This window comes from Malaclemys terrapin, chromosome 10, assembly GCF_027887155.1.
Source record: "Malaclemys terrapin pileata isolate rMalTer1 chromosome 10, rMalTer1.hap1, whole genome shotgun sequence".
NCBI lineage: Eukaryota > Metazoa > Chordata > Testudines > Emydidae > Malaclemys > Malaclemys terrapin.
In genome coordinates, this window is record NC_071514.1 from 36621950 (window position 1) to 36647884 (window position 25935).

The 25935-nt window shown below is 40.7% G+C and overlaps 1 protein-coding gene across 5 annotated transcripts in view; it reads right to left on the minus strand.

The window, feature by feature from the left end:
• PEAK1 (pseudopodium enriched atypical kinase 1) overlaps positions 1-25935 on the minus strand; it is a 216450-nt gene that overhangs the window by 23544 nt on the left and 166971 nt on the right. For 4 of the 5 annotated variants that reach the window (XM_054041613.1, XM_054041611.1, XM_054041609.1 and 1 more), the window contains 3 exons: positions 21850-25125; positions 13711-13827; positions 11527-11723 (listed from right to left, as the gene is read on the minus strand). In XM_054041613.1, the coding sequence (XP_053897588.1) occupies positions 11527-11723; positions 13711-13827; positions 21850-25013 (3478 nt within the window). In that variant the 5' untranslated portion in view covers positions 25014-25125. The remainder of the gene's footprint in view (positions 1-11526; positions 11724-13710; positions 13828-21849; positions 25126-25935) is intronic. The other variant, XM_054041614.1, reaches the window with a different exon arrangement.

Consider the following 25935-nt stretch of genomic DNA (forward strand, 5'->3'; position numbering starts at 1 on the left):
TTAACTTACATCAGCATCTCTTTATATTCCCCCTTACAAAATCTGTGGCTATGTACCTCTCCTTAAGTCTCCCTCAAATGCCTGTTGACAAAGTCTACAGCCTCTGTCTACACCGTGCCTCCAAGTTCACCTGTCCATTTCCTGAATCCTATGCTCTTCCACAGTACAGCTCCTTACTTACTATATCTGCTGGTGGTTGGTGAAAGAGACTATTGCTGCTTGTCTGCTACCACTTCAGCATACAGTCTCCTAATGTATGTTGCTTTCACGGCTAGCTAAACCAGAGGCTGCAAAAGAAACTTGGGGAGTAACAGGAAGACATATTAGAATGAGATGCACATGCAAGCCAGAGCAGGAGCCCCTGCAGTGAGGGTAAGCTATATGACTGATCTCCCTGCTGCTCTAGTCCCTGTTTGCAGTTTCTCCTCCATCCTCCACAGGCTAATCAGATGGGAAGGAGGTTGGCCCTTGGAACCTGACTCTTCCCACTGTAATAGTTATGGCTCCTGCACAGCTACTTGGAATCATGGGCATCAAAGTACCATTGGGGCATTTATAATGGGATTTATGCTCCTTTCTTTGTCTTCCAGCAGCAGGACATCTGCAAGAAGGCTGATGATAGCCCACTCATCCATGTGGTGCAGAAGGGAGATGTCTGCTGGCAATGATGGAACCCATCAGAACATTTTACATACAAGTCCAAAAACAGTTACTGTACACATTTTTCAGATCCAATTTAAACCACTGCCTCGTATTCCCAGTGCATGGAAATGAATCTGTAAGATCTGTCATGCCAGAATATAGTGTCTTCCCCACAAGGACAAGTTTTTCCTAGTGAAATTCATCCATCTGGATTAAGTGTTTGAAAAGCTTCATATCTGTGCTGTTTTTATGCTGAGCTCTTAACCCTGTTCATTCTTCTCATGACTCTAGGGCCAAATCTTCTAGCTCAGCCTTCCAAAGACTTGCTGCAACATTGCATGCCCCACATTTTTATGTCATAGAGTCTCTCTGAGGAAGAAAAATGTTTGTCTTTTAAATCCTGCCCCTCTCTCTGCATAAAGAAAAAAAGTTCTTTTAAACAGAGTTTAGCGGCAGAACAAACGTTTCTCCTTCTTGCCTATCACCTCTCCCCAGCTTTCTTAACATCCTTCACTTCACTGCCTCCTGCACAGACTCTTCAATATTACAGAATACAGTCTGAACTTCACCCTTGGAGGCAGATGAAGAGCAGGAACAGGCTCCATATTAACTACCACTTAAAAAAGTCCTTAAAAGGCTTCCAAACTATACAAGAGGAAAGAAGTTAACTCTATAATAGTTTTCTCAATTGAATACAGATGACAGCTTTAACGATAGCTTTAAGGAATACTGCAGTGCCATCACATCTTACATTTGAGACCCTTACAGTGCTTTTTGAACATTCATGCATTAACCCTCACAACATCCTTCTGAGGTCATCACTAGGAACATCACTAAGGAACATCACTAAGTTAGCTTTAAAATGTCTGGAATTTTTTCTTATCCAAGCTACTGATTTATTCTTCATACCTTGATTTGAAATCTTCTCTTGAATTAGCTTTGAATCATAGTAATGTAGGGCTGGAAGGGACCTTGAGAGATCATCAAGTCCAGCCCCCTGTGCTGAAGTAGGACCAAGTAGACCATCCCTGACAGGTGTTTGTCCAACCTCTGCTTAAAAGCCTTCAATGATGGTGATTTTACAATCTCCCTCGGAAGCCTATTCCAAGGTTTAACTAATTTTATAGTTAGAAAGTTTTTCTTAATATCTAACCTAAATCTCCCTTGCTGAAGATTAAGCCCATGCCTTCTTGTCCCATTACATCTGTTTTTAAGGGGACACTATTGATGGGAGGCAGTGAATTCATGTTTCTGAGGGACACACAACTAACATGCCAGCTACCATAAACTCCAACTTCATTCTATTCTCTATTTCTAAATCTTCTCTTAGAAAATAACATGCCCTAATTTTATTTATATTAATACTGCTGCAACATGATACCTTTCTTTTCTGTTATTCCTGTTCAGCAGGGTCCACTGTCAAGTAGTTTGAGATACTATATATAAATAAAGTGCTATAAAAATAATAGGAAATTTGACTGTAGTTCAGAGAATCCCTCCTTCAAACCAAGGCTTTGTACAAATTCCTGAAATTGGTCACATATTTGGTTCATTAGCGAATGCCTGGAAAAATGTCTGATGTGGCCTCAAATATCATTCTGTGCACAGACATATTTCTGAGATCCCTGTTTGCCTGCAAGAAATAACCTTTATTAGTCCAGTATGCTAATAAGGACAAGCCCTTCAGGCCTTCCGCCCCACTACATTGTCCCATTCTCATAATCATTTGTACCTCATGCCCCTTCATTCTTTTAAGTCTTGTTCTAATTATATGTCATTACCATCTCTGGTCTAAAGAGAAAATGCTTTGTGGAAAGACATTGGAATTCAAAACTACACTGAAAGTGTTAATTTTATCCTAATTTTTGATATTCCAAGGGATGGATAGGCTATTGCTTTTCTTATTATGCTGTCATTTCTTATTTTTCATTGTAGTGACCACAACAGCATCATAGATCTCCCAGAGCAGTAATGAAAGCAGGTAAACTGGATACATAGAGGTAAAATGCCTGAGATACATGAAGTCCACAAAAAAAAAAAAAAAAAAAAAAAAGTGGTAAAACCATTCCTGAACATGAAGAGGGAGATGAAAAGGAACTCAAATTGGACGTTCCAGTTTGAAGAGGAGAAAATAAAGTCTGCTTTTTGAAAGAGTCTTGGCAGGTTCGTTCAAGAGGACAAGGAACTGATGCTGAACTATTTCCAGAATAAGAAGGAAATGAAATTTGAGGACCAACAATTTCAAAGAAAAATCTTAAATAAGTAAATAAGGTCTCAGTAAAAGGAGACAGCAAAGCTAACCCGACAACTGCCCTCTGCACCTATGCCTGTACCACATGCTCTCCACACAGTTAATTAATCAAGACAATTCTACTACCTGGACTACCACTAAGTCTCCAACTTATTCATATCCATTCCCCAAACATTCCACCCTTTCACTCCCCCAAAGAAAGGAAAATTAACATCCAGGAGATGTACTTTATGTCCCAATGCAATATTATCCCCCTATTGCCCTTGATTTTATAAATATGCTCCCTTGGCTTGGATACTGCAGCTGGTCTGCATGCATTTGTATCATAAAGTAGATTCTGGAAAAGATTCTCTGTGTAATTAGAGGATCAGTTGTACAGATCTTTAATATTAATACAACAATAATTCACTCCTTGATACACTTTGACTATAACTAATACAAATTACTAACAAACCATGAGAAAAAACACATAACTATCAACAGTATAATCCATCCTTTCACAAAAGCATAGTAGCAGTTGCTGATAAATGCCCGGTCAATGCATCCATGCTACTACAATGTGAAACTACTCCACATACAAATTAAGTGAATTAGATAATTACACAATAATTAATAAAGAGAAATCCACCACCAAAATAGTAATAAATGATTTCTAGCTAAAGGAAAAGTAACACTTAGTAATTAATATGCATGATATATCCCCAGTTCCTCACCATCAATTTGGGAGAGGTTGCACAGAGCTGTTCTACATATGGGCTGCATGTGCCAATATAAATAACAGCTATGAGCAAGTTTGATCAAGTCAATTTTCCCACGTACACACAGTCAAACACAGAGAGAGAGAACAGATTATAAAGTCAAAAATCACTATGAAGTCAGATGGTCTAGTCTGACCTCCTGCATAACACAGGCCACAGGACTCCCCTGAATTAATTCTTGTTTGAACCGGAGCATATCTTTTAGAAAAAAACATCCAATCTTGATTTTAAAATTTCCAGTGATGGGGAATCCAACACTAACCTTTGCAAATTATTCCAATGGTTAATTACCCTCACAGTGAGGTGACAAATAGGAAGGGTATGGGGGGGGGTCAAATGCTCTCCCCAAGATTGGCCTGCTTGGGGCAAGAGGCAGAGGTAGAGTTGCCAACTGTCTAATCACACACTCCTATACACCCTTGCCCTGCCCCTTCCCCAATGCCCCACCCCTGTCATCCCCCTTCTCAGAGGCACTGCCCCGCTGACTCCATCTCCCGTTCCTCCATCACTCGCTCTTCCCCACCCTCACTCACTTTCTTTCACCAGGTTGGGGCACGGGTGGGAGGGTGCAAGCTCTGGGAGGGAGTTTGGGTGCTGGAGGGGGCTCGGGGTGGGGCAGGAGGTTGGGGTGTGGGAGAGGGTGCGGGACGCAAGCTGTGGGAGGGAGCTCAGGGCTAGGGCAGAGGGTTTGGGTGTGGGAGGGGGTTTGGGGTGCTGGCTCAGGGCTGGGGCAGGGGGGTTCATGGTGCGGGCTCTGGCCAGGTGGCGCTTACCTTGGGCGGCTCCCGGTCAGCAGCGCAGCAGGGCTAAGGCAGGCTCCCTGCCTGCCCTGACCCCGCGCCACTCCCGGCACATCCCTGCAGCCCCTGGGGGGAGGGCAGGGGGCTCCGTGTGCTGCCCCTGCCTGGAGGCATTGTCCCCACAGCTCCCATTTGCCGTAGCTCCTGGCCAATGGGAGCTGTGGAGTCAGCGCTCTGGGCAAAGGCAGCGTGGGCTGCAGGGATGTGCCGGCTGCTTCCGGGAGCAGCGCAGGACCAGGGCAGGCAGGGAGCCTTCCTTAGCCCTGATGCGCTGCCAGACTTTTAGCACCTAAAATCTCCCCATTTGGCTTCAGTAGCCTCTGGGAGATAGAGACAGATTCTGGGAGCCTCCTGGCGAAACCGAGAGGGTTGGCAACCCTAGGCAGAGGGGCTCATCCTTGTTGCCCTACACCTACTCCCCAGCACATTTGGCTGCTCTCCCTGGCAGCTGGGGGGAGAGTGGGATGGAGCCACTTCTGCCTGAGAGAGTCTGGTTGGGAGGCAGCAGTGGCCCGCTCCCTGCCCGGACTTGGTTTCCAGGGACAGGGGCCAAGCATGCCAGGGGAGTGGGGAGCCTCTGGCTCGCTCAGTCTATCCCCAGCAGCCGAGCCCAGGCAGGGAGTGGGCCAACAACTGCCTCCCAGCCAGGCCCTCTCAGGCAGAAGTGGCTCCATCCTCTCCCGCCCAGCTGCAAGGGAGAGTGGCTGAATGTGCGGGGGCGGAGGGAGGCGCAGGGAGAGAAGGACAGAGCGCCCCCCCGGTAACGTGGGATGGGGAGAGCGTGGCAGTCCCAACCTGGGCGCAAGGTGGGAGGGAGGGATCACTGGGCAGAGGAGATATGTGGGATGGTTACATGTCCTCCCCTTTAGCTTGTACCCCCCAGTATGGGGAGGCATGAGTCTTTTATGCCCTCACTGTTAAAAATGTGCAGCTTATTTCTAGTCTAAATTTGTCTAGCTTCAACTTTCAGACACTGAATCTTGTTACATTTTCATCTGCTAAACTGAAGAGCCCATTATCAGCATTTTGTAACCTATGTAATTCCCTACAGACTGCAATAAAACCACCCTTTAACCTTCACTTTGATAAGCTAAATAGATTGAGTTCTTTCAGTCTTTCACTCTAAGGCATGTTTTCAATCCTTTAAGCATTCTCATGGCTCTTCTCTGAACCCTCTCTAAATTTTCAGTATCTTTCTTGAACTGTGTCCATCAGAACTGGACACAGTATTCCAGCAGTGGTCAGAGCAGTGCCAAATACAAAGTGAATATTGCTTGTACTTGATATTTCCCTTTTTATGCATCCATGGATTGCATTCACCCTTTGGCCAGAGTGTTGCACAGGGAGCTCATGTTCTGCTAATTATTCACCACAACTCCCAAGTCATTTCCAGAGCCACTGCTTCCCAGCATACTCTGCCATCCTGTAGGTAGGTTCTTCATTCTTTGTTCCTGAGTGCTTTTGAAAATACTACTTTACATGTGTAACTACCTGACTGCATATGCAAATTTGTAAAGCCTAAAATTATTCTTGGCATAAAATTTCAGGTGCAAAATCAGAGGCTTTTTAGAAAAACAAGGGCATAATGTCTCTTTCAAAAATAGACATACAAAATTTTCGTAAAAAGTCCTTAAAAAGGAGCATTTTGGGTATTGTCCCAGATATCTCTATATTTACACGGATTTTTAATGTTTATGTAGCCCATGCATAAGAATAGTTCTTCTGGGTTAATATATGTCTCTAATTACTTCAAAAGCTGCATTACTTATACAAGAGAATATTCTCGTCAGATGTGAATTACAAAGTTAAGATGTGTGCTATCTGTAAAAACAAAAACAACCCCCCCATAAGAATATGTAAAAAAAATGTAGTGTGCATTTGCAGAAGATGAGTTTTAAACTTCATTAACTTTGCTGCTGTTAAATTACTATTATTATTTTTATCTACCCAGTATAAAGACCGTGTTTACATTATAGATAGAGTTTGCCACAAACTGTATTTTGAACTGAAATAGTCCTACTTACAAGTGTCCCCCAAAACATCCAAGCTAGTAAACTACAAGGGCTATATTCTAGTTTCAGTTACATCAGTGTAAATCTGAAGTAACTCCACTGAAGTCAATGGCGTTACTGTAGAGTTATTCTGCTATAGCTGAGATCAGAATCTGGCTCCTATTTTTTTTTTTTTTAACACTTAGGTAACAAACAATTAAACCAAACTCCTTTTTTTTTCCAATTAAACAAATTCAACTTTTGGAGTATACTAGGTAAGTATCAATCTAGAGCAAGGGTCGGCAACCTTTCAGAAGTGGTGTGCCGAATCTTCATTTATTCACTCTAATTTAAGGTTTCGTGTGCCAGTAATACATTTTAACGTTTTTAGAAGGTCTCTTTCTATAAGTCTATAATATATAACTAAACTATTGTTGTATGTAAAGTAAATAAGGTTTTTAAAATGTTTAAGAAGCTTCATTTAAAATTAAATTAAATTCAGAGCCCCCCAGACCAGTGGCCAGGACCCAGGCAGTGTGCGTGCCACTGAAAATCAGCTTGCGTGCCGCCTTCGGCACGCGTGCCATAGGTTGCCTACTCCTGATATAGAGTTTTAAACCCCGGGAGACAGGTATTTATTTAAATGGAAGAGCTATACCAACCCTACCACAACTATGATAACATAATAAGTAAAAATTATTTATGTATTTACTATGATCTACACTACAGTACAAACATTCCATTGTAAATCTGAACTAGAGAAATAAAACTGTAGGTGCAAGTTTCAGTGAAGAAGACACGGAGTCAAATCAAAGTATATCATTTTTTCCCTCTTCCCTCTCAGACACAAGTACAATTTATTGACTGCATAAAATAAATAACATTTGTCATTTGCCTGTGGTGAAACCTAAAAAGAAAGAAATTATTTATAAAACCTCCCAACATGGCCCTCACTTGATCAGTACAGTAGTAGAAGGAGGGGTGAGTGAACAAACCAGCAAAGAAAAGTTGCACTGGAGCCAGAGAATTCCATGCCATTTATGGCAGCATTGCTTTTTACAACTTAGGCTTGCCAGACCAAGCCTAAGGTTAGCTATTAACTCCTTCACACCTGGAAACCTAACTTAAGTGACTGAAAAACTGAGAGAAATCCAAGAAAGAGAAATATTGTCTGCTCCAAATAAAAGCCAAGGGATACCATTTTACATAACTTTATACTGGGATATTAGTATTTGGGAAATATACTGGCAAAACAACAGACTGATTGAACTGAAATTCTATCGTCACATTTCAGATGAGTCTATCACCTCTTTACTAGTTTCAGAGTAACAGCCGTGTTAGTCTGTATCCGCAAAAAGAAGAACAGGAGTACTTGTGGCACCTTAGAGACTAACAAATTTATTAGAGCATAAGCTTTCGTGGACTGCATCCGAAGAAGTGGGCTGTAGTCCACGAAAGCTTATGCTCTAATAAATTTGTTAGTCTCTAAGGTGCCACAAGTACTCCTGTTCTTCTTTACTATTACTATTATCATTATTTAGTATTTGTATTACCGTAGTACCTCAGAGCCCTAGTCATGGACCAGGACCCCATTGCTTTAGGCACCCAACAAACACACAACAAAAAGACAGTCCTTCTGCAAAGAGCTTACAATCTAAGTATATGAGACAAGGATAGGTAGACAGACAGACAGATAGGGGAGTACATGGAAACAATGAGTCAATATTGCCAGCATGATAGGCAGGGGTCTCAGCACACGAAAAGCATAGCCATTGTCAAGTCTTTTGTAGATATCACAGATAAGGAGAGTTTTAAGGAGGATTTTGAAGAAGGAGAATGAGTAGTTTTGCAGATGTTTCCGGGGAACACCTCCTCAGTGTGAAGGGCAGTATGGGAGAAAGAAAAAGGTGCTTGTCTGAAAATTTAACAAGTGGGCAATGGAGGCTGTCATCATGGGCCAATCAGAAGTGAGCGTGGATTGTGAATAAGAGATGATATGCAGGGGTGGGGACTGACTGTGAAGGATCTTGAAAGTGAATACAAGCAACTTATGTTTGATGTGATGGAGAGGGGGAACCACTGGAGGGATGCAGAGAGCTGCTCTTGCCTCCCTTAGCTGTTCAGGGGGAGTTCCCCAGGGAAAAAGGATTGAGCATCCTGTGACTTACTGAAGAAAGAATCAGTCTTTACACCATGAGGCATGTTTGTTCTAAAATCTGAGGCCTGGTCTACACTAAAAAATTAAGTCAGCTTAACTATGTCGCTCTGGTGTGTGAAAAATCCACACTCCGAGTGGCACAGTTAAGCTGATCTAACCCTGAGTGTAGTCAGCACTAGGTTAACAGAAGACTTCATCCATCAACCTAGCTATCGCCTCTTGGGGAGGTGAATTACCTATGCGCTGGGAAAGCCCTTCCTATTGGCATATGTAGTGTCTACATTGGAACGCTACTGTGGCACAGTTGTGTTGCTGTAGCATTTTAAATGTAGATGTATCCTGTAATAATGGTCATCAGCATTAAAACCTTTCATGAGAAACTTAAGCTGAAATGTATCAAATGGCTCAGGAGGAAATTCTTGATGTCACTATTTAAAAGGCATTTTTAATACAAATAGTCCTTCAATAGAATGAAACCTAAGGGCTGAAAGGAAGCTGTCACATAAGCAGCTATTGGCAATGAGTGGTATTTCACACCTTGAGGGATTTACAATTGCCATACTTGATCATAGGACATCCTGATCATAGGACATGGCTAAAATATGACTAGGTCCTATCCACACTACAAATGGCATCTATAGTATAGACATGTTAGTGAACCAGATCCACTGACTTGGCTATCTTTGTAGTGTAGCTGTGCCCTAATTTATTAAAAAAAAAAAAAAAAAAAAAAAAAAAACATCCAAAAAATACATGCTTAAAACCACAACTAGCCATCATGCCTTTGAACAATTCCATGGGAGAGCCCAAACTTTGAGTTTCCTCCTCTCAGCTAGAGCATTTTGTTACATTAGTAATAAATAAATACATATTGTGGCAGAGCTCTGATCTTGTCCCCGTGGGTCCTGTGCTTCTAGGCGGTATATGCTAGCCTCAGTGGCTCTCTGTGACCCTCCACGTAGCCCTTCTCTCTCTAGGGCCAGGGTTACAGTCTACTGAGCCCTTTTCATCATAAGCCAGCAAGGAGGTTGGTGAGAGAATTCCCACAGTCTCTGTTGTCCCTAGGGCTTGTTTTAGAACAGTTTAGCCTCCTGTCCTGACAGGGTCCTGACTTCCCCTCCCAGGAGGTGTTCCTGTAGTGGTGGGTTGGGCCTGCCCTCTACTCCGGGTTCCGGCCCAGGGATCCTAATGGTAGCAGCTGTTGGCAGCCAACCTTTCACTGCCAGAGTTGCTACATTTCCCTGGGCCACTTCCCCACAGCTCTCCTGCTTCTCCCTTCTTCACCCTTACCTTAGGGCTCCCTTATCAATAACTTGAGGGTGTCTTCATTAACCAGTCCTTCAGCCGCACTTCCTCTCCTCTGGCTCCCTGGCTCTCCTCTGCCTGACTGGAGTGAGCCCTTTTTATAGTATCAGCGGGCCCTTAATTAGAGTCAGGTGGTCACATTAGCTTAATGGCCTCACCTGACTCTTTGCAGGTTAATTGGAGTCAGATGTTTTCATTAGTCTGGAGCAGCCCCTGCTCTGGTCAGTCAGGGAACAGAAAACTGTTAATCCAGTGGCCAGTATATCTGCCTTTTGCTATACCGCTGTACCCAACTGGCCTGGGTCTATCACAATATTAAGAGTTACATTATGCCTTTCATCTTCAAAGTGATTTATAAACAATAGCTAAGTAATGCTTCATTTGTGAAACTGAGTCAGCCAGTTGTCTGCTATTTAGCCAATAACAACCGCAATACTTTCACTGAATATTTATTACTCACCTATCTATAGAATTTATACAACTGAAGGCTTCAAAACTTAGGCCTTGATCATGCAAACACATGTCGACATGCTTAACGTTACACTTAGGAGCAGCCCCATTGCAGTCAGCCAACTCATCATATGCAAAAAGTTAAACATGCTTAAATGTCTGCAGGACTGGGGCCTTAATGAAAATCTTTCAGTATTTTGATTAGTATCACATATTTTTGAAAATAAAGGAAGTACGAAATAGGTGGTTTTTGATTGTTTTTGTTTTACTAGGAAATCTATATGCTCATATCTCTATTTTCGCAGTACTTTTAAATAAAAATCCTTAAAAAAATCTATTGTGCCTATAATATTGGTGTCACTTGTTGATAATGAATTATTTAACTTCCCTCCTTTGACCTCTCAGAAAAACTTCCACAAAAACCCAAACAGCTACAACTCTTTAATATGGGACAGGAATTCATTGATGGCTGCATGCATGATGCAGCATATTCTTCAGAACATACATCTTTTCAATTGGTCTGCAAGTTTAAAAGTAAATCACTAACTTCTTTAGAATAAAATTCAATTATATTCTTATTTACAAAGATGCTTCAAAATATGCCAGGAATCATCATCTAGATTGTAAGAGAAAAAGTCCTACGTTTCACTGAGGATATCAGGAAAAATATTTTAGTCTAATAATTGTTCTGAAAGAGTTAAATAATCTATACAATAGTTATTTCAAAACTTTTCTCTGGTAAAATGGCTTTGGAAATATAAGAATGTGGAAAAATTGTGGCTCTCTCAAAAGGCATCTCTTACACAAGAGATTTAATACAGATAACCCAAAGGCTATTTTTTGTATTTTTACAAATATTCCCCCTCCCCTCAGTTTTAAATAATTTCTTGAAAGCTTAGAAATGAAATTCTTACTGAATTTTGAATAAATCTTTACTTCATCACTGGTTTCCTTCTGCAGGTTGCTCCTAAAGCATGACACAATAGCATCTTTTTTCAACAAAGAACTGTAAACTGATATTTAAAAGTAGGTGAAGTTTGGGGTCAATGTCTCTTTAAGAACGCAAAATTTTCAAAAGGGTGTCAGGTGATCTAAGAGACAATAGCCCTCACATCAAGATAAGCCATCTAAGTGGGATGGAGGCTGAAGTTTGTCTTGTAAATGCACTTACCTAAATTGCTGTATGTAGCACTGCCAGGGCTCAAGTCAGAAGAATCTGAAGTTTCCTCCTTTTCTTCCTCCCCTTGTGGGCCATGGGGAGTTGACACTGGTATGATGGAGGCATTGCCACCAATGTCCTGCTTCACAAACACAGCTCTTGGAATCTGAGGAGACAATTCTTCCACCGTGGTTTCATCTGGCACTTGACTGAAACAAACAAACAACATTCACCTGGTGGCCAAAGCTACCTGCCATATGTTATCAGTAAAACACTAGGTTTGGAATAATAAAATGCTTTTGGGTAAAAGGCAAAGAACTGGGAAATGGAAACAAAAATGTGTCCCTTTCACCTCTCCAAATTTTTTACAATGACTTTCTATCAAGTTGTTTTTCTTTCTCCTCACTAAAGTGCATACACTTTTTACTACAGTATTACTGGTAGGAAACATCTTTCGTACCAAAGTATCACAAAATGTTTCACACAATTGAGTATAGTCAATACATGTAAGTACATGCAATGCACAGAGATAACAATACAGTACTTCATACAGCATCTGTAGGATTTATAGGGCAGCAACAGTGATTAAGGTTTGTTTTTAAACCAATTATAAGGATTTTGCTTTAATGAGAGTTATACATTTACACGGAGGAGAATATACTCCTAAACTCTCTAGGAAATGCATAAAATTTTAAAGCTACATTTTCAAATTCTGGCAACATAATAGGAATTGTCACACTGGAATACAGACCAATAGTCCATCTAATCCAGCATTCTGTCTCCTTATAGTGACCTGCACAAAATATTTCTGAGGATTAAAACCCAGGCACGAATGCATCAAGCAATGCATCCTTCCCTGCTCCCAACTGGTAGGAGTCTTCTTAATCAAATTGTGAAGACTGATAGCTTTACATCATAATAAAACTTTGAAAATCAACTATTTAGTCATTTTACAAGTGTTATATTTATTGAATATAGTTCAAGATGATGCAAAATATATACCAAATAAAAATTAGTATTGTCCAGGTTTACCCAATGAATTGCTGCCTATTACAGTTATATCAGCGATTGTCAAGAATGGTGCTATTTATAACATTTTAGACATTGGTTAATGACATTTCTGTGTCTACACACACATATACACACTCAATAGGGAACAACTTCTGAGAATAAAAACTCAATAGCTCTCATGATTTGGGTCTGATCCTGAAAGATACTGAGAACCCCTAACTTCAACAGAAGTTCGGGGCAGGCACTTCACCAAGGAGAGACTTAGAACCTCCCAGGATCTGGCCCTATATTTGTATATCAGTTTAGCTTTTAAATGAAAACTCAGAGCTCAATCCAAACTTCTGATGAGCTAGAACACGAGTATGTATTTTGTAAACCTGCCCCATTGTGCTTGTGTACACAGCACAGCAGCCGATTTTCCATGATACACTGGTGATCTTACATTTGCATATCAGAAGGAGGACTGTGCCCTTACAGACCTGTTATAAATTGTAAAAAAACGTTTCTACACCAACCCAAAACTGACAGGCCATAGAGTACAAAAAGCAGTCTCCCAACAAATCAATACTCAATCTACAAACACTAAAACATGCTTGTACTTTGAATAATACAAAATTCCATGTATAGTATGCACATGCTATTTCAAATGTCATACTTGTGGAATTTTAAGTGCAGAATTATAAAAACAAGAACCATCAAAACATGTTAGTAACAGAGCAGAGACAAAATGGCAAAGTTCAAAAAGCTGTAATTTTAATCATTTAGTATCAAAATCATTGATCACTTTTTATTAACATGCATGGGAATGGTGCAGACAGCACATTATATGCATCAAAATATGTGCACATTAAAGAGTTAACCAAAGGCATTTCAAATTAAGACATACATTAAATCAAAGCAGGTACAACGTTCTTAAAACCAGAGGAATCATTTTAAAGACCTGAGGTTATCCTACCACCAACAAATCTTATACATACCTGTATGTACCCCTCCAATAAAAACATATTTGTTCAAAATAAATTGTCTCTAATAGGTCTGCTATTCTCATACTGAATGGCAAGGTACAGAATACACTAATTCCCTGTCCCAGACACATGCATGCACATACATTAAATCTAAGTTCAGAAGCATTTGCCAAACAAAGAATATCCACAGCAAGAGAGAGGGAAAAAAAAAGGAACTCACCCACTATACTCACTCACACAATTCCCCATTAAAGGAAATTCTCTCAGGGCCTTCTTGAGTCTTTTAATCATGTCTTGAAACTCTGGTGAGCCATTGATTCCACAGTGTTCTGGTGTGCTACAAGTTGTGCAAGCTGTGAGCAACAAGGCTGAACTCTGCAAACAGTGATATCACCTATTGCACCTTGATGTTTATTTTAGGGGGTTGGCCTGATGGATGTGCTAGTATACTTTAAGGAATGTTCTATTACCAAAGTTATAGCCCAGCCTTCTTAACTCTCTCACTGCTATAACACGTGAAATATAGTTTAAGATCTACTGGAACACTATTTTATTCTGCCAAGTACCACATTAAATAGTCAAGTAAGAATAGTTTCAACTGTAGCGAACACCAAATGTACTGTAAGCCTTTAAAGAGCTCAAACTAACCTAACTTTAAAAGTATGTGAAACATTTTAATCTGCATTCAAAGTGATATTAATATCTAAAAAGAATAAATGAATTATTTGAAAACAGCAGCAATGAGATGTTGCATTGTGATACCTGGGAGCAAGCACCTCTCTTTTTATGGGAGAAAGGGAGAGATTCTGAGCGATCAAACTAAGACACCCTAATACACTCAACCAGTTGTTTAATGAAAGGTCAACTCTTACTCACCACCCACAAAAGACAGAAGTAGGAATAGAGAAAAATGAAAAGAATTCCTGACTACTAATTAACCCATAAGGATCACTCGGAACTTGTAAATATTTTTGCCTTATCTGATCATTTAAAACTTTTAAATATGTATTGTTAGCTTTCTGGAAAAACATAACACCTATAAAAATTACCATAACCTAGTTGAGTGTGCTCTGATATCCCCTAGTGGCTGATACCTGCAAGATCATAATCTCGTATACATGAGATGGACTGAGGCCCCTGGTCTTCTACTGATGAATTGCAAAAATTCCAAGGAATGTACAGATATGTTTGGTTCTATACAGACATCTGGATTTCTAAGGTATGAAGCCTGAACTCCCTGAATATGAATAAAGTTTGAGGAAAAGTACAGGCAAGTTAATGGCCTGACTGAAATGGAAATCAGACATCACGTTAGACAGGAACTTAGAATTAGGATGAAGGATCACCTTATCTTCATGAAACAGTGTAGGGAGGATCAACAACCAGGTTTGTATCTGAGTAACTTTATGGGTTTATATTATGAGAATAAGAAAACAAACTGACATGCTAGATCAGGGGTTGGCAACCTATGGCACGCGTGCCGAAGGCGGCACACAAACTGTTTTTCAGTGGCCGGGGGGCTCTGCATTTTAATTTAATTTTAAATGGAGCTTCTTAAACATTTTAAGAACCTTATTTACTTTACATACAACAACAATAGTTTAGTTATATATTATAGACTTATAGAAAGAGACCTTCTAAAAACGTTAAAATGTACTACTGGCATGAGAAACCTTAAATTAGAGTGAATAAATGAAGACTCGGCACACCACTTCTGAAAGGTTGCCGACCCCTGTGCTAGATCAAACCAGTAGCTCCTGTAGTTCAGTTTCCTGTCTCTGACATGAGTCAGAAAGAGATGCTACAGTGGAAGGTGAAAGAACTCCATAGCTGACAATTTGAAACTGCCAACCCATAAAGGAAGTTTCTTCCTAGCTCCTGACAGTTAGAGGTTGACTTATTCTCTAAAGCATGTGGGTTTAAATCCCTTCTATTTTTTAAATCCTACATAATACAATTTTCTCATTATCCATATAATAAGTCTAATCCTTTTATAAATTTTACTAAACTCTTGGCCTCAATGATATCCAGTGGCAATAAGTTCCACAGTTTAATCACACCCTGGCAAAAGGTATTTCTTTTTATCAATATTTTTGTACATTTGCCGCCTTTCAATTTAATTGAATGTCTCTCGTTCTCATATTTTGAGAAAATACATACAGGAGTGCTGGATTTACCATCTGTACACCACTCCCTATTTCATGTAATTATATTATGTCCCTCTCTAATCAGACTCATTCTCTTGCGGACTGTCTCTGAACACACATTATTTCTGCTATATCCTTTTTGGGACAGGATGACCAGAAATGAATACATGCCTACAACAATACTGCACACAGAAATTAATACTGTATTCAAGGAGAGTGCATATCATTGATTTTTGCAATGACACTGAGGAATACTGCTTTCACAGAGAGATGGTAGAGAGAAGATTCTGACAAAGGTTCAAAAAAGATTAACATACTATAATGTAAGTAGCTTGTGCCCCAGAGGAAATATAGAGAACAACCCTTTCATAAACTTGGTTACAGCAGGGTGAACGAAAACTGTTGATCCACCCTTCAAAGGGTAGAAAGTCAAGGTGACAGCCAGGTAGACTTTGACTGAACTCTGACACTGTTCATTGTTCCAAGTGGAGTAAACAGTCCAAGATGAAAGTGATGGAGGACCATCTCAGGTCCATTATCTTTTGAGCTACCTAAATGTAGAATCTCTCCCACTTCACTAAATAGGTTTGCATAGCTGAGGATTTCCTGCTTTCCAGGAGGATCTTTTGGACTTTGGCAGAATATTCTTGATTTAGTTTTCTAGCAGTCCAGAAGATAAGCTGTCAGCCTGAAAGAATATGAATTCAGGTAGAGAACCTCATCCCAATCCTGAGACAAGAGATCAAGTAAGTTGGGAAGATGGATTTGCAGCTTTTATATCAATTCTAGATGGCCCCAAGTTGGGACTTTCAACAGTACTCTGATTCCTTCTTGTACAATCTTCCAGATGGTATTTGCGATCAACAGGATTTGAGAGAATGAGTAACTCCTGGCCCCAATCCAGGAGAATGGCATTTAGCAGTGTTGGTCCTGCCTGCCTTTGGAGATCCAGAGATATTTGGTATTGTCTCTGGTGGAAAAGTGATTAGGTAGGGCTTTGCCCCATTTACAGAAACGTTAATGCAGGATTGAGTCCTTAGGGGATTGTTCTTGCAACTGATTGTATTTTGCCTTTAAAAACCTGCTAAGACATTTTCTTTTCCCAGGAGATAAAGGCAATTACAATGAACTGATGGCAGGTGCTCCCTCCTAGATCAAGACAGTCTGCTATTATAGCTGGCAATATCAGGCTTCCTTTGGTGTTTGGCCCCCAAGAGAGCTGGCATGGGTGCTGAAAAACTGTTTTTTTTTTTAACACAAAATACTGACTAATTATATACATAAAAATAGTATCCACAGACCGAAGAGAATGGACCAAAAAGACAAGGGGAGCACTGAGGACACTGAGTGTTTTCAGAGTTTGTTGCATCTTCTACACTTCAGGAAAGAACTGAAGGGTGGCTGGGGCCTATTTACACTGTTGGAACCCTGCACAAGGGGTAGGGGAGTTTGTAAAGACACTGATCCCAGTAGACAGTTTTCCAAAAGATTTCAAGCTCACATTCCAAGGGCGAGTTAATCCCAAGAACAGGAATCCATGTGGGCAGTTCTCAAAGGCAAACTCTCTGTGCAATGTGTGAACATGATATCATTATAAAATCCTAAGGATAGCAAGGCATTTCTAAAAGTCTTGACATCTGTAATCTGTCACAGTTATGGAACCTAATATTAAAATCTCCAGAATTTATAACTGGATTCCTGATGTATTATATAACTTTACAGTGGAGTGTCAGACATTACTGTTAAATTCAGAAAGCATTACAAACATTTATATGGACATATATAAACATTTCATTTCTTCAAGCAGTAAGATCCATAGATCCTATAATGGCTTGAGGCCTGTTTGCATCTTGATGGAACTCAGACCTGTCAATCACTGGCACAGCTTATGACCTTACTGATGAAGAGATGACATAACTTCCAGTATGGAAGTTGGGGAGCCTTGTAGGTTTCTTCTTAAGAAATATGTCTCAATCCAAGAGACAATGCTGCATGAGTGCAGAAGACGATGAGTTCTTTATCTTGTATGCCTCAGATATGCATAATCTGATCCACCTAGATATCAAAGGCTTTGAAGTCTTTTTGTTCCTTACAGCTAGGCGACAAGACAAAATTATGAACTCTATCTTCTGAATACTTCAGTTTTGTGTAGATATATTTTTATTATTGTGCAGACATGAAAGCTGTTCCACAGCTTTCCCGTTGGACACAATGGCTTGGGACAGAAAGCTTGCAGTACTGTCTCCTTTGAGACTTTAGGGATGAAAGATTGCTTTGTCCTGAGAACCACTATCTCAACATGAAAATAGAGTACTGGGGTTCTGTGGACAGAACTCTTCATTCCAGTGCCCATCAGGCTGACGTAATTGCTATTAAAAAAAACAATTGTTAGAGAGGGAACACCTCCTTTATAAGTTCAGAAGAATACCTTATGGGGACATTTAGCAACAGGTTGACATCCAGTGATGGGGTTACCTTGTGTAGTTGTGGAGAATGGATCAGAAAAAGTATCAGTGTCTAGTGATAAGTGATAATTATTTGGACCTTTCCCATATGTTGGATATAACTGATGTGCGTACCAGTATGGCCTCATTTCTAAGCTAGTGACTGACATCTCTATATTCTTCCCTCAAAACCACACGAGGCTAAAGGTTTTGGACTTTAGTACTCTGGAAAATATCTTTACCAAGACTGATCTTGTTGTAATCAACTCCTCTAGGAAGAAGTTCATTGAATGAGCTGTGATAAATAACAAAAGAAAATTTTCAGAGTAGCAGCCATATTAGTCTGTATCCGCAAAAAGAACAGGAGTACTTGTGGCACCTCTCCCCGCTATAAAATTCACATCAGCTGTGACATTTAGCCATATAGCCTAACCTAAACTGAGGACAACGAGACTTAATCCTTCTACTAAAATACTCTACATCAGTAAAAACAAAAAGCTTTGTAAATCATACCAAGAGGCAGCACAGGGGTTCACAACATAATCCAGACAGCAAGGGCTGAGAACTACTCACATTGATCTCTAGTGTTCCTCCCTGAGGCCAATCCAAGAAGCAGTATTGACTTGCTCTACAGAGAAGCTAGCCCTTCTCTGAAGCAGAGGGTATATCTATGCTGCAGCTGGGAGTGAGCCTCCCAGCTCGGGCACAGAGACTCGCACTAGCAGGGCTTAAGCTAACATGCTCAAAATAGCTGTGTGGGCCTTGCAGCTGCATCAGAAACTCAGGCTAGCCACTTGAGCTCAAGCCTAGAGTCTCAATGTCCACACAGCTATTTTTAGTGCTAGCTCGAGCCCCACTAGCCTGAGTCTGTTTACCTGGGCTGGGATGCTAGCTCCCAGCTGCAATGTAGATATCCTCAGAGAGGGTTGCTGTGATAGAGGGCTTTTGAGGAAGGAGTGAGTGTGAGGAATGGTGGAGGAGGTATCCCACAATCCTCTGGAATAAAGATGATCTTTGCTCTAGATTCCATATTTTCTCTCTCCCCTTGAAACTATCTCTAGTCATCTTCCATTCTGCACAAACATAACACAAAGCCTTAAATGCAATTTTCTGCAAGAGAATCACTCAAATTTCCACGGGTGAGCAGGATTAACTGCTGCACCACCAAACACAATACATTTTATTTACAAATATTTGGTAAAACTTAGTTAGTATGATTTTTAAAAAAAATAAAATAATATATATATATAAAAAAACCACAGTAGGAAAGGTTACATCCTGTCTCAATTTGAAACCTTTACTGGAAAGACTTTTCTGTCCTTGGGGGGAGGGGGAGTTAATTTTGGTTTTCAGAAAAACCCTCTACTGAGATGCCAATTTCATATTTGCCAGCATCTTTCTAACTACTATGCATGCCAAAGAAAAACAAGACCATCAAATGGATAAAACACTTGAGGGCCCCATTACAGACTCAAATGCATTCAGTTTCAAACGTTTATTCCTCATTTCAAGAGATGAATATTCTGCAAGTGCTGTTCTGGGTGATGAACTGACCTTTCCAGCAATATCATAACCACAACACAGTGCTAAAGGAATTTAAAGTTATCAGTCTCTACCACCTTCATAATCCACTATGGGATAAAAAAAAAAGTTCAGTTTCTCCTGTTGATATGCCTTCAGGACCCCCCACCAATCTGACATTTCTTAATCCTATCTTATTTTTCAGGTCATCAATTTGATCTCTCAGTGAGCTTTACAGTTGTTGACATTCTCAGTTAGAAAAGTGTCATGTTCATTGATCTTTATCTTCATGTCTTAAATTTTTCTCTAAGCCTGCTGCAGTCGTTAACTGAAGATTTTGAACTTCTTTTCCATTCCACACATTTTAGCCTGAATTAGCATTAACCTTTAGCTAACATCTGATGAGTTAATACAAAGCAAGTGTAGCATCACTTGGTAAATCAAATATACTTCCTATTGGTGCAAAACTGCAAGCAGCCAGGCCTGGTTCACAAATACTCTAAAAATAGACAAATCAAAATCCTTGAACCATATTGGCTTAATTTTTGGTATTGAAAAGGACTCTCTCTCTCTCTCTCTTTCCTTTCCCCCTCCTTAACACAATCAAAATCAAGTAAAAACAATTACCTTAAGACACCAAAATGCATCAAAGGCAATAAAAATAAATTACAGAAAGCCAAATGCCACAAAAAGCTACCAAATCTTATTCTGCCCATAAAACTCCCAATGTTTCATTCTTTTCTTTTTTTAAATATTCTCAGAAAGATCACAATGGAGTTATTACTTTTTATAAAATAGAATTAATAGCAAATAAAATATAATTACCCTTGGAAAATTCTGAGCTATGATTTCACACTATCACCACAGGTTGGTGGGGAAAAAATAAAGAAAAATTCTCTAAAAGGGGGTGGAAAACAGGAAAGAGAAAGACTAACTATTGCAAACAGTAACAGTACAAACATACTCTAGGCAGGTGTGGTAAAACAAAGCAACAGCACCATCTCTAGGGTAGTTGAAGATGCTTTGTTTTCAGCCAGGTGCTATACTGCATACAGGTGTGGTGATACTTCCTAGTATCATAACACCCACGTTATACCCCTAACTTTAATCAGAAACATTGTAACAAAAACTTGAGCTTTCCAACTATGAAAAAATATCAGAAAAACAGACAATAAATAAATCCTCATTGCACCAGTTTTAATAAAGGTGTGATTTTAAACTCATGGAAAAAGGTGAGTTTGACACTCCTATGGGCAGTTTAAAACAGGCTGATTTCACTTTAGGTTAAATTGATTAGCAATCAGTTTAAGATAAACTGAAATAAGAGTGTCCACACATAGATTTCCATAATTTTAAATCAGTTTAAAAACCATTTAAAGTTATATCAGTGCATTTTTCTTGTATAGACAAGAATACGGAGAACAAATATGGTGAGGGAACTTTAGGACCTGACCTTGTTTTTGGTGAGGGTTAGATATTACATTGAAAGGAACAAGTCTATGATTTTATAATTTTCTATCTGGCAGGGTACAACTAAAAGAATAAATAGGTACAAAAGTTTTAAAATATCTTTTGAGTTAATATACTGGTAGCCTGCTTTCACTAAGGCTTGGTCTACACTACCACTTACCTTGAGCGCTGTAAGTTACAGCGACCTAAGCACTGGTGTGGACAGCGCTATGTCGGCAGGAGGACTTTTCCCACTGACATAGCTACTGTCTCTTGCAGAGGTGGATTTACTATGCTGACTGGACAGCTCCCTCCCGTCAGCATAATAAAATACATGCTAATAAAACTTGTGCAATGACATGGACTATCAATATGGGGTACTACAGCTGGAGACGTGTTTCTTTCCTCTGGAGGGGCACGTGACAGACAGATAGTCAGTACACTTTCTACTTCTCCATTAAATATTTACCCTCCACTTCTAAACCAGAGTTCTTTAGTCTTCTATAGCATAGAAATACCATGTTAATCTAAAAATTCAGGGCCATGTGTGTTTGATTCAGTAGAACAAGATCAACCTATTGAAGACAGTTCAAAATACTGGATGCTGTTCATATGAAGAAAGGTGCTAATGAAAACGACTATCCAGTAAAATGTTATGACTGTAAAAACATTACACATGGACATATAAAGTTCTATATAAAGCCCTTAAATTACTTCCCATTTCTGCAAAATGTACAGCATATTCTACAACACTGAATGAGTGAGTTAAAAAGACATATGCTGTTAGCAGCAGTTTACCTGAGGATCTTCTTGGGAATCTGAGATGGTGAAGAATGACTCTTAATTTTCTCTTCAGAATCCTCTGCCAACATCTCTTCCATTTCTGCTTTGTCCTTTGCCACTGTATCTTCATTTGGAAACTCCACTCCAGCCTTGTTCTGGTTGGTGTTTGGTTCAGCCTGTGCTGGTTCACATCTATACATGAAAACAATGGATGGCTTCTCACTGGAGTCTGTTTTTGACTCACTGAACCAATGGTGGCGTTGAACTGGAGGAGGGGGCAGCATATGTATAACAGTTCCATCAAGACCCACTAGTTTCCCTTTTTCTCTTTCCTTCTCTTTGTCTTCCTCATCATCAGTCTTTCTGCGGCGGAAGAAGCTCTTAAATGATATCCAGCGCTTGGGTTTTGCATCAGCAGCTCGTCTACCTTCTGAATGCAGTATTGACTCTGCCTCTGTTGATCTAATGGGACTGGTTGGTTTGCTCCAGTTGCTGAAATGTCTTTGCAACAGATTACTTGCATGATAGGGTGAAGAAGTGGAACGTGGAGGGGGAAATGGAGGTGCTTGCTCTATTTTGGGACTTGTGGTATTATGGGTGCCTGTTACTGGCTTCGACAAATGGGTGGTAAGTGGCTTTGAAAGTGTATCCTTCTGCATTTTAGTGGTAGTGCTTTCTGTGGCACTGGATACTTCAGTATCATTGATAGGTTGTGCAGTAAAGAGAGATTTGGGTCGTACCAGGCTGCTTTTAGTGGTATCTGCATCAGGTGGTAGGGAATATAATTCTTCCACACTGCAAGATTTGGGTCCTGATTGAGGTGTTTCTGGAGGAGACTGCGGGGGCTGGATAGAAGCCACAATCTGAGAAAGCACTGTGTTTGCATTTTCCCTATTGCTGTTGCCACCAGAAGTCTCCTGTGCTCCTTCCATTTTGGCTGCAGGCTCTTGACTTGTCTTCTGAACTCTTGTTGGGGAGCTATGGTCAAAACTATGACTTCTTTGTGGTGACGTCTGACCTTTGCTGAGACAGGTATTGTACTCTTGAACTTTCTGAGCCACAGAACCCAGTTTACACTCTGTGCTATTAGTTACCCCCTTGGGTTGGGTAAATTCAGTGGGTTTGCTGGGTATATTTTCAGAGATTTTGCTTTCTGTTTCTATTTCTTCATATGTGTGGCTTATTACACTTGTAGTTTTATCTTTGATGGATAGCTCTCCACTGGTCCCTAGAAAACTTTTATAGATGGCTAAATTATCATACGCATTTGGATTGATTACAATAGGAACTTTGATAGCATTCTTTGAACTCCTAGCATATGTAGGTTCATCATGAATGATAATTGGGAAAGGTGGCATGCCAGCATTGTTGTAACTATTAAATTTTATCTCAGACAAATTGGGTGACTTCACTGGGATGGTTTTTGAAGAAATATTTGTGGCTGTAGGTGAAGTAGGAGCAGATTTGTGGCTGCTTTTCCTTGGAGGGACTGAAGGTCCTGAGCTATTAGCAATTAATTCCACCTTAGGTATCTTCTGTCGTGGGCTAGTACTAGAGGTCCATACTTCTTGGTATCTAACTGCACTGGATTTTTTTAGATTGGCATTTACTCGCACAGATGATGCAGTATTAGATATAATTGGAGCACCTGGAGTTCCTGGTGAATTTGGGTGAGATGGTGTACTTTTGGTTTCTGAGCTTTCAGTCTGACCATCCATACTCTCATTGGTCATGGCTGCTGACACATCTACTATAGTATAAGGCTTGCACACTGGTTGTTCCATATTTACCACTCTGTAAGGTTTGGCTTGATCTTCCATTGGTACCAAGTTTATAGTCACTGCTTGACCAGTAACATCTGTAGCACTTTTGCTTTCTTGATTATCACTTTGTACCGCAATCTTGCCATCCTTCTCTTCCAATCTAAGTGCAAGAACTGCCTTGTGAGTCTCTAGAATGTTTGCAGTGTTTCTGGAAGTTTTTGGCATGTCTTTCATTTGCTGCTTATCACAAAGACTCTCATAATCTGGTTCAATCAACTTGATCTCCTTAGGGGTACTGGGAGATAACCCTCCATTGCAGAGTTTTTGAGATGAGCTACTGATTGTTCCAGAGCGAGACTCTTCAGTCAAAGAAGAATCAGGAGATGTGGAATCAGATGATACCATACTCTGCATGCTTTCTTGCCCATAAAGCATCACAGTTTCTTCTCCATAACCATTTAAAATTTCATCATAGCTATCATCATAGTCTACAGCACAGATCCTCTGTAGAGACTTGTTCCTTAAAGGCACAGTGTTCCATTTTTTGTCAACACAAAACCGGACAGGAGACAGGGTGTTAGCTCTAAAGTTAGCAAAGCGAGGTTGGCCCCGCATGCGAATTTCCATTGCTAGCAGCTCTTCATCACTTTCATCCCAACTCTCATGCTCTTCCTGCCTGCTGCCAAAAAACATATCATCCTCACTCTCATCTCCACTGGAGAATTCTGGGTAACAGAAACGCCCACCTTCATTACTTATTACTTCAGTGCTTCCACTCAGAATAACATGCTTACTATGTGAATCCTTCATTCCACCCATCATGCAGCTTGGAGGGATCTGTCTTTCTAATGATCTTTTATAGCAATTATTTATTCTTCCCAAGAACGTGTCCCTTGAGTTCATTTCATTTCCTGTTTGCTGAGGTGTGGTATCCAAACCCGCAATTTCCTTCAACACTTCTGTCAGTCCATTATTATTGTTATTTGGTATCTTACCTGCACTATCATTGTTGCCATAAGGCCTATGAACATGGCTATAACCTTCAATTTCATCTTCATTATTATTGTTCAGTGGCTTTTTGTTTAAGACAGTCTTGTTTCGGTTCCACCCTATAATTACTGGCTTGTTCTCACAATGATCGGTTGTGCTGATCTCACCACTGACACTCTGCCCATCTACCACCATCATGGTGGGTTTCACAGCTATAGTGGGTTTCTTTGCTACAGGGGGTCGGAAATTTCCTGTACTTCTACCACGGTGGTTGTTGCTGTGGTTTGCATTGGTTTTCAGATTACCATGCGAGAGGGAAGTCTTTTCAGAGGCTGGGGGCAGTTGGTGCAAGCTTTTGGGTTTGAAGCAGTTTTTACATTCACCAGGTTTCCAGACGTGTTCAGTGAAGGTGTTGCAAGCAGACATTTTCCCAGAGCTTTGCACCTGATGTTCCACTGTTCAGTGCATGGTAAGAACTTCATCCATTCGTTTTCACTCTGCTCATTTATTCTGGCTATGCTTTCAAATAGTGATCTTTCTGAAAAATGAAAGACAAAACAAAAGATGAGAATGGGGAAAAACAACAACATTCAGTGACAAGTGAATGATTGTGTTTATACTCATATTCTGACTGTTTCTCCTTTTACAACACTTACTCCTGGGGGAATAATGTGCCACTGTGCAATGCAGAATTTACAGAGAATTAATGTTCTGTGCAGAATTTCATTTCTTCCCGGAGAATTGGTGCTGCACAGCTGCTGGCTGCCACTAGGGGCTACTGGTCCTGGCAGAGCCCGGCTCCCCAGCTCGTAAATAGAGGACACTGTTGGAGGGAGGGGAGGGGGAACTGGAGGGGTCCCGGCAACTGTGGTTCCCAGCATACCCTGAAGGAGGTGGCATGTGGGCCATGGCCTCACAGTGAGCAGACCGCACAGCCCGGCAGAGATGGAGGCCCTGTGCAGTGTCAGCCCTGCACCACCCAACACTGAAATCACCACAGGAAACTCCATACAAGCCCAGTCTAACCAGCATCAGGCTGTTTCTCCCTATGGATCCCCAGGCTCTGGGAGGAGAGAATGCAGGTGTCTGGGATGGGGGGTGCCCCGTGGCTGTGCTCTGGGGTTTGTGTGGAGGTGTCTGGCCCCGTGGCTGGGCTTTGGGGAAGAGGGGGTACATGTGTCTGGGCTAGGGGGTGCCCCATGCAGCCCCCTCCAGTACCCCCCAAATACTCTCTCCCAGTACACACAGACCCCCTCCAGCACTCCCCAACTGTACCCTCTTCCAACTCCCCATCCCCCTGGCATTGTCCTCTATTTGGGAGCCTCTATATGGTAATCTTATGGGGGCA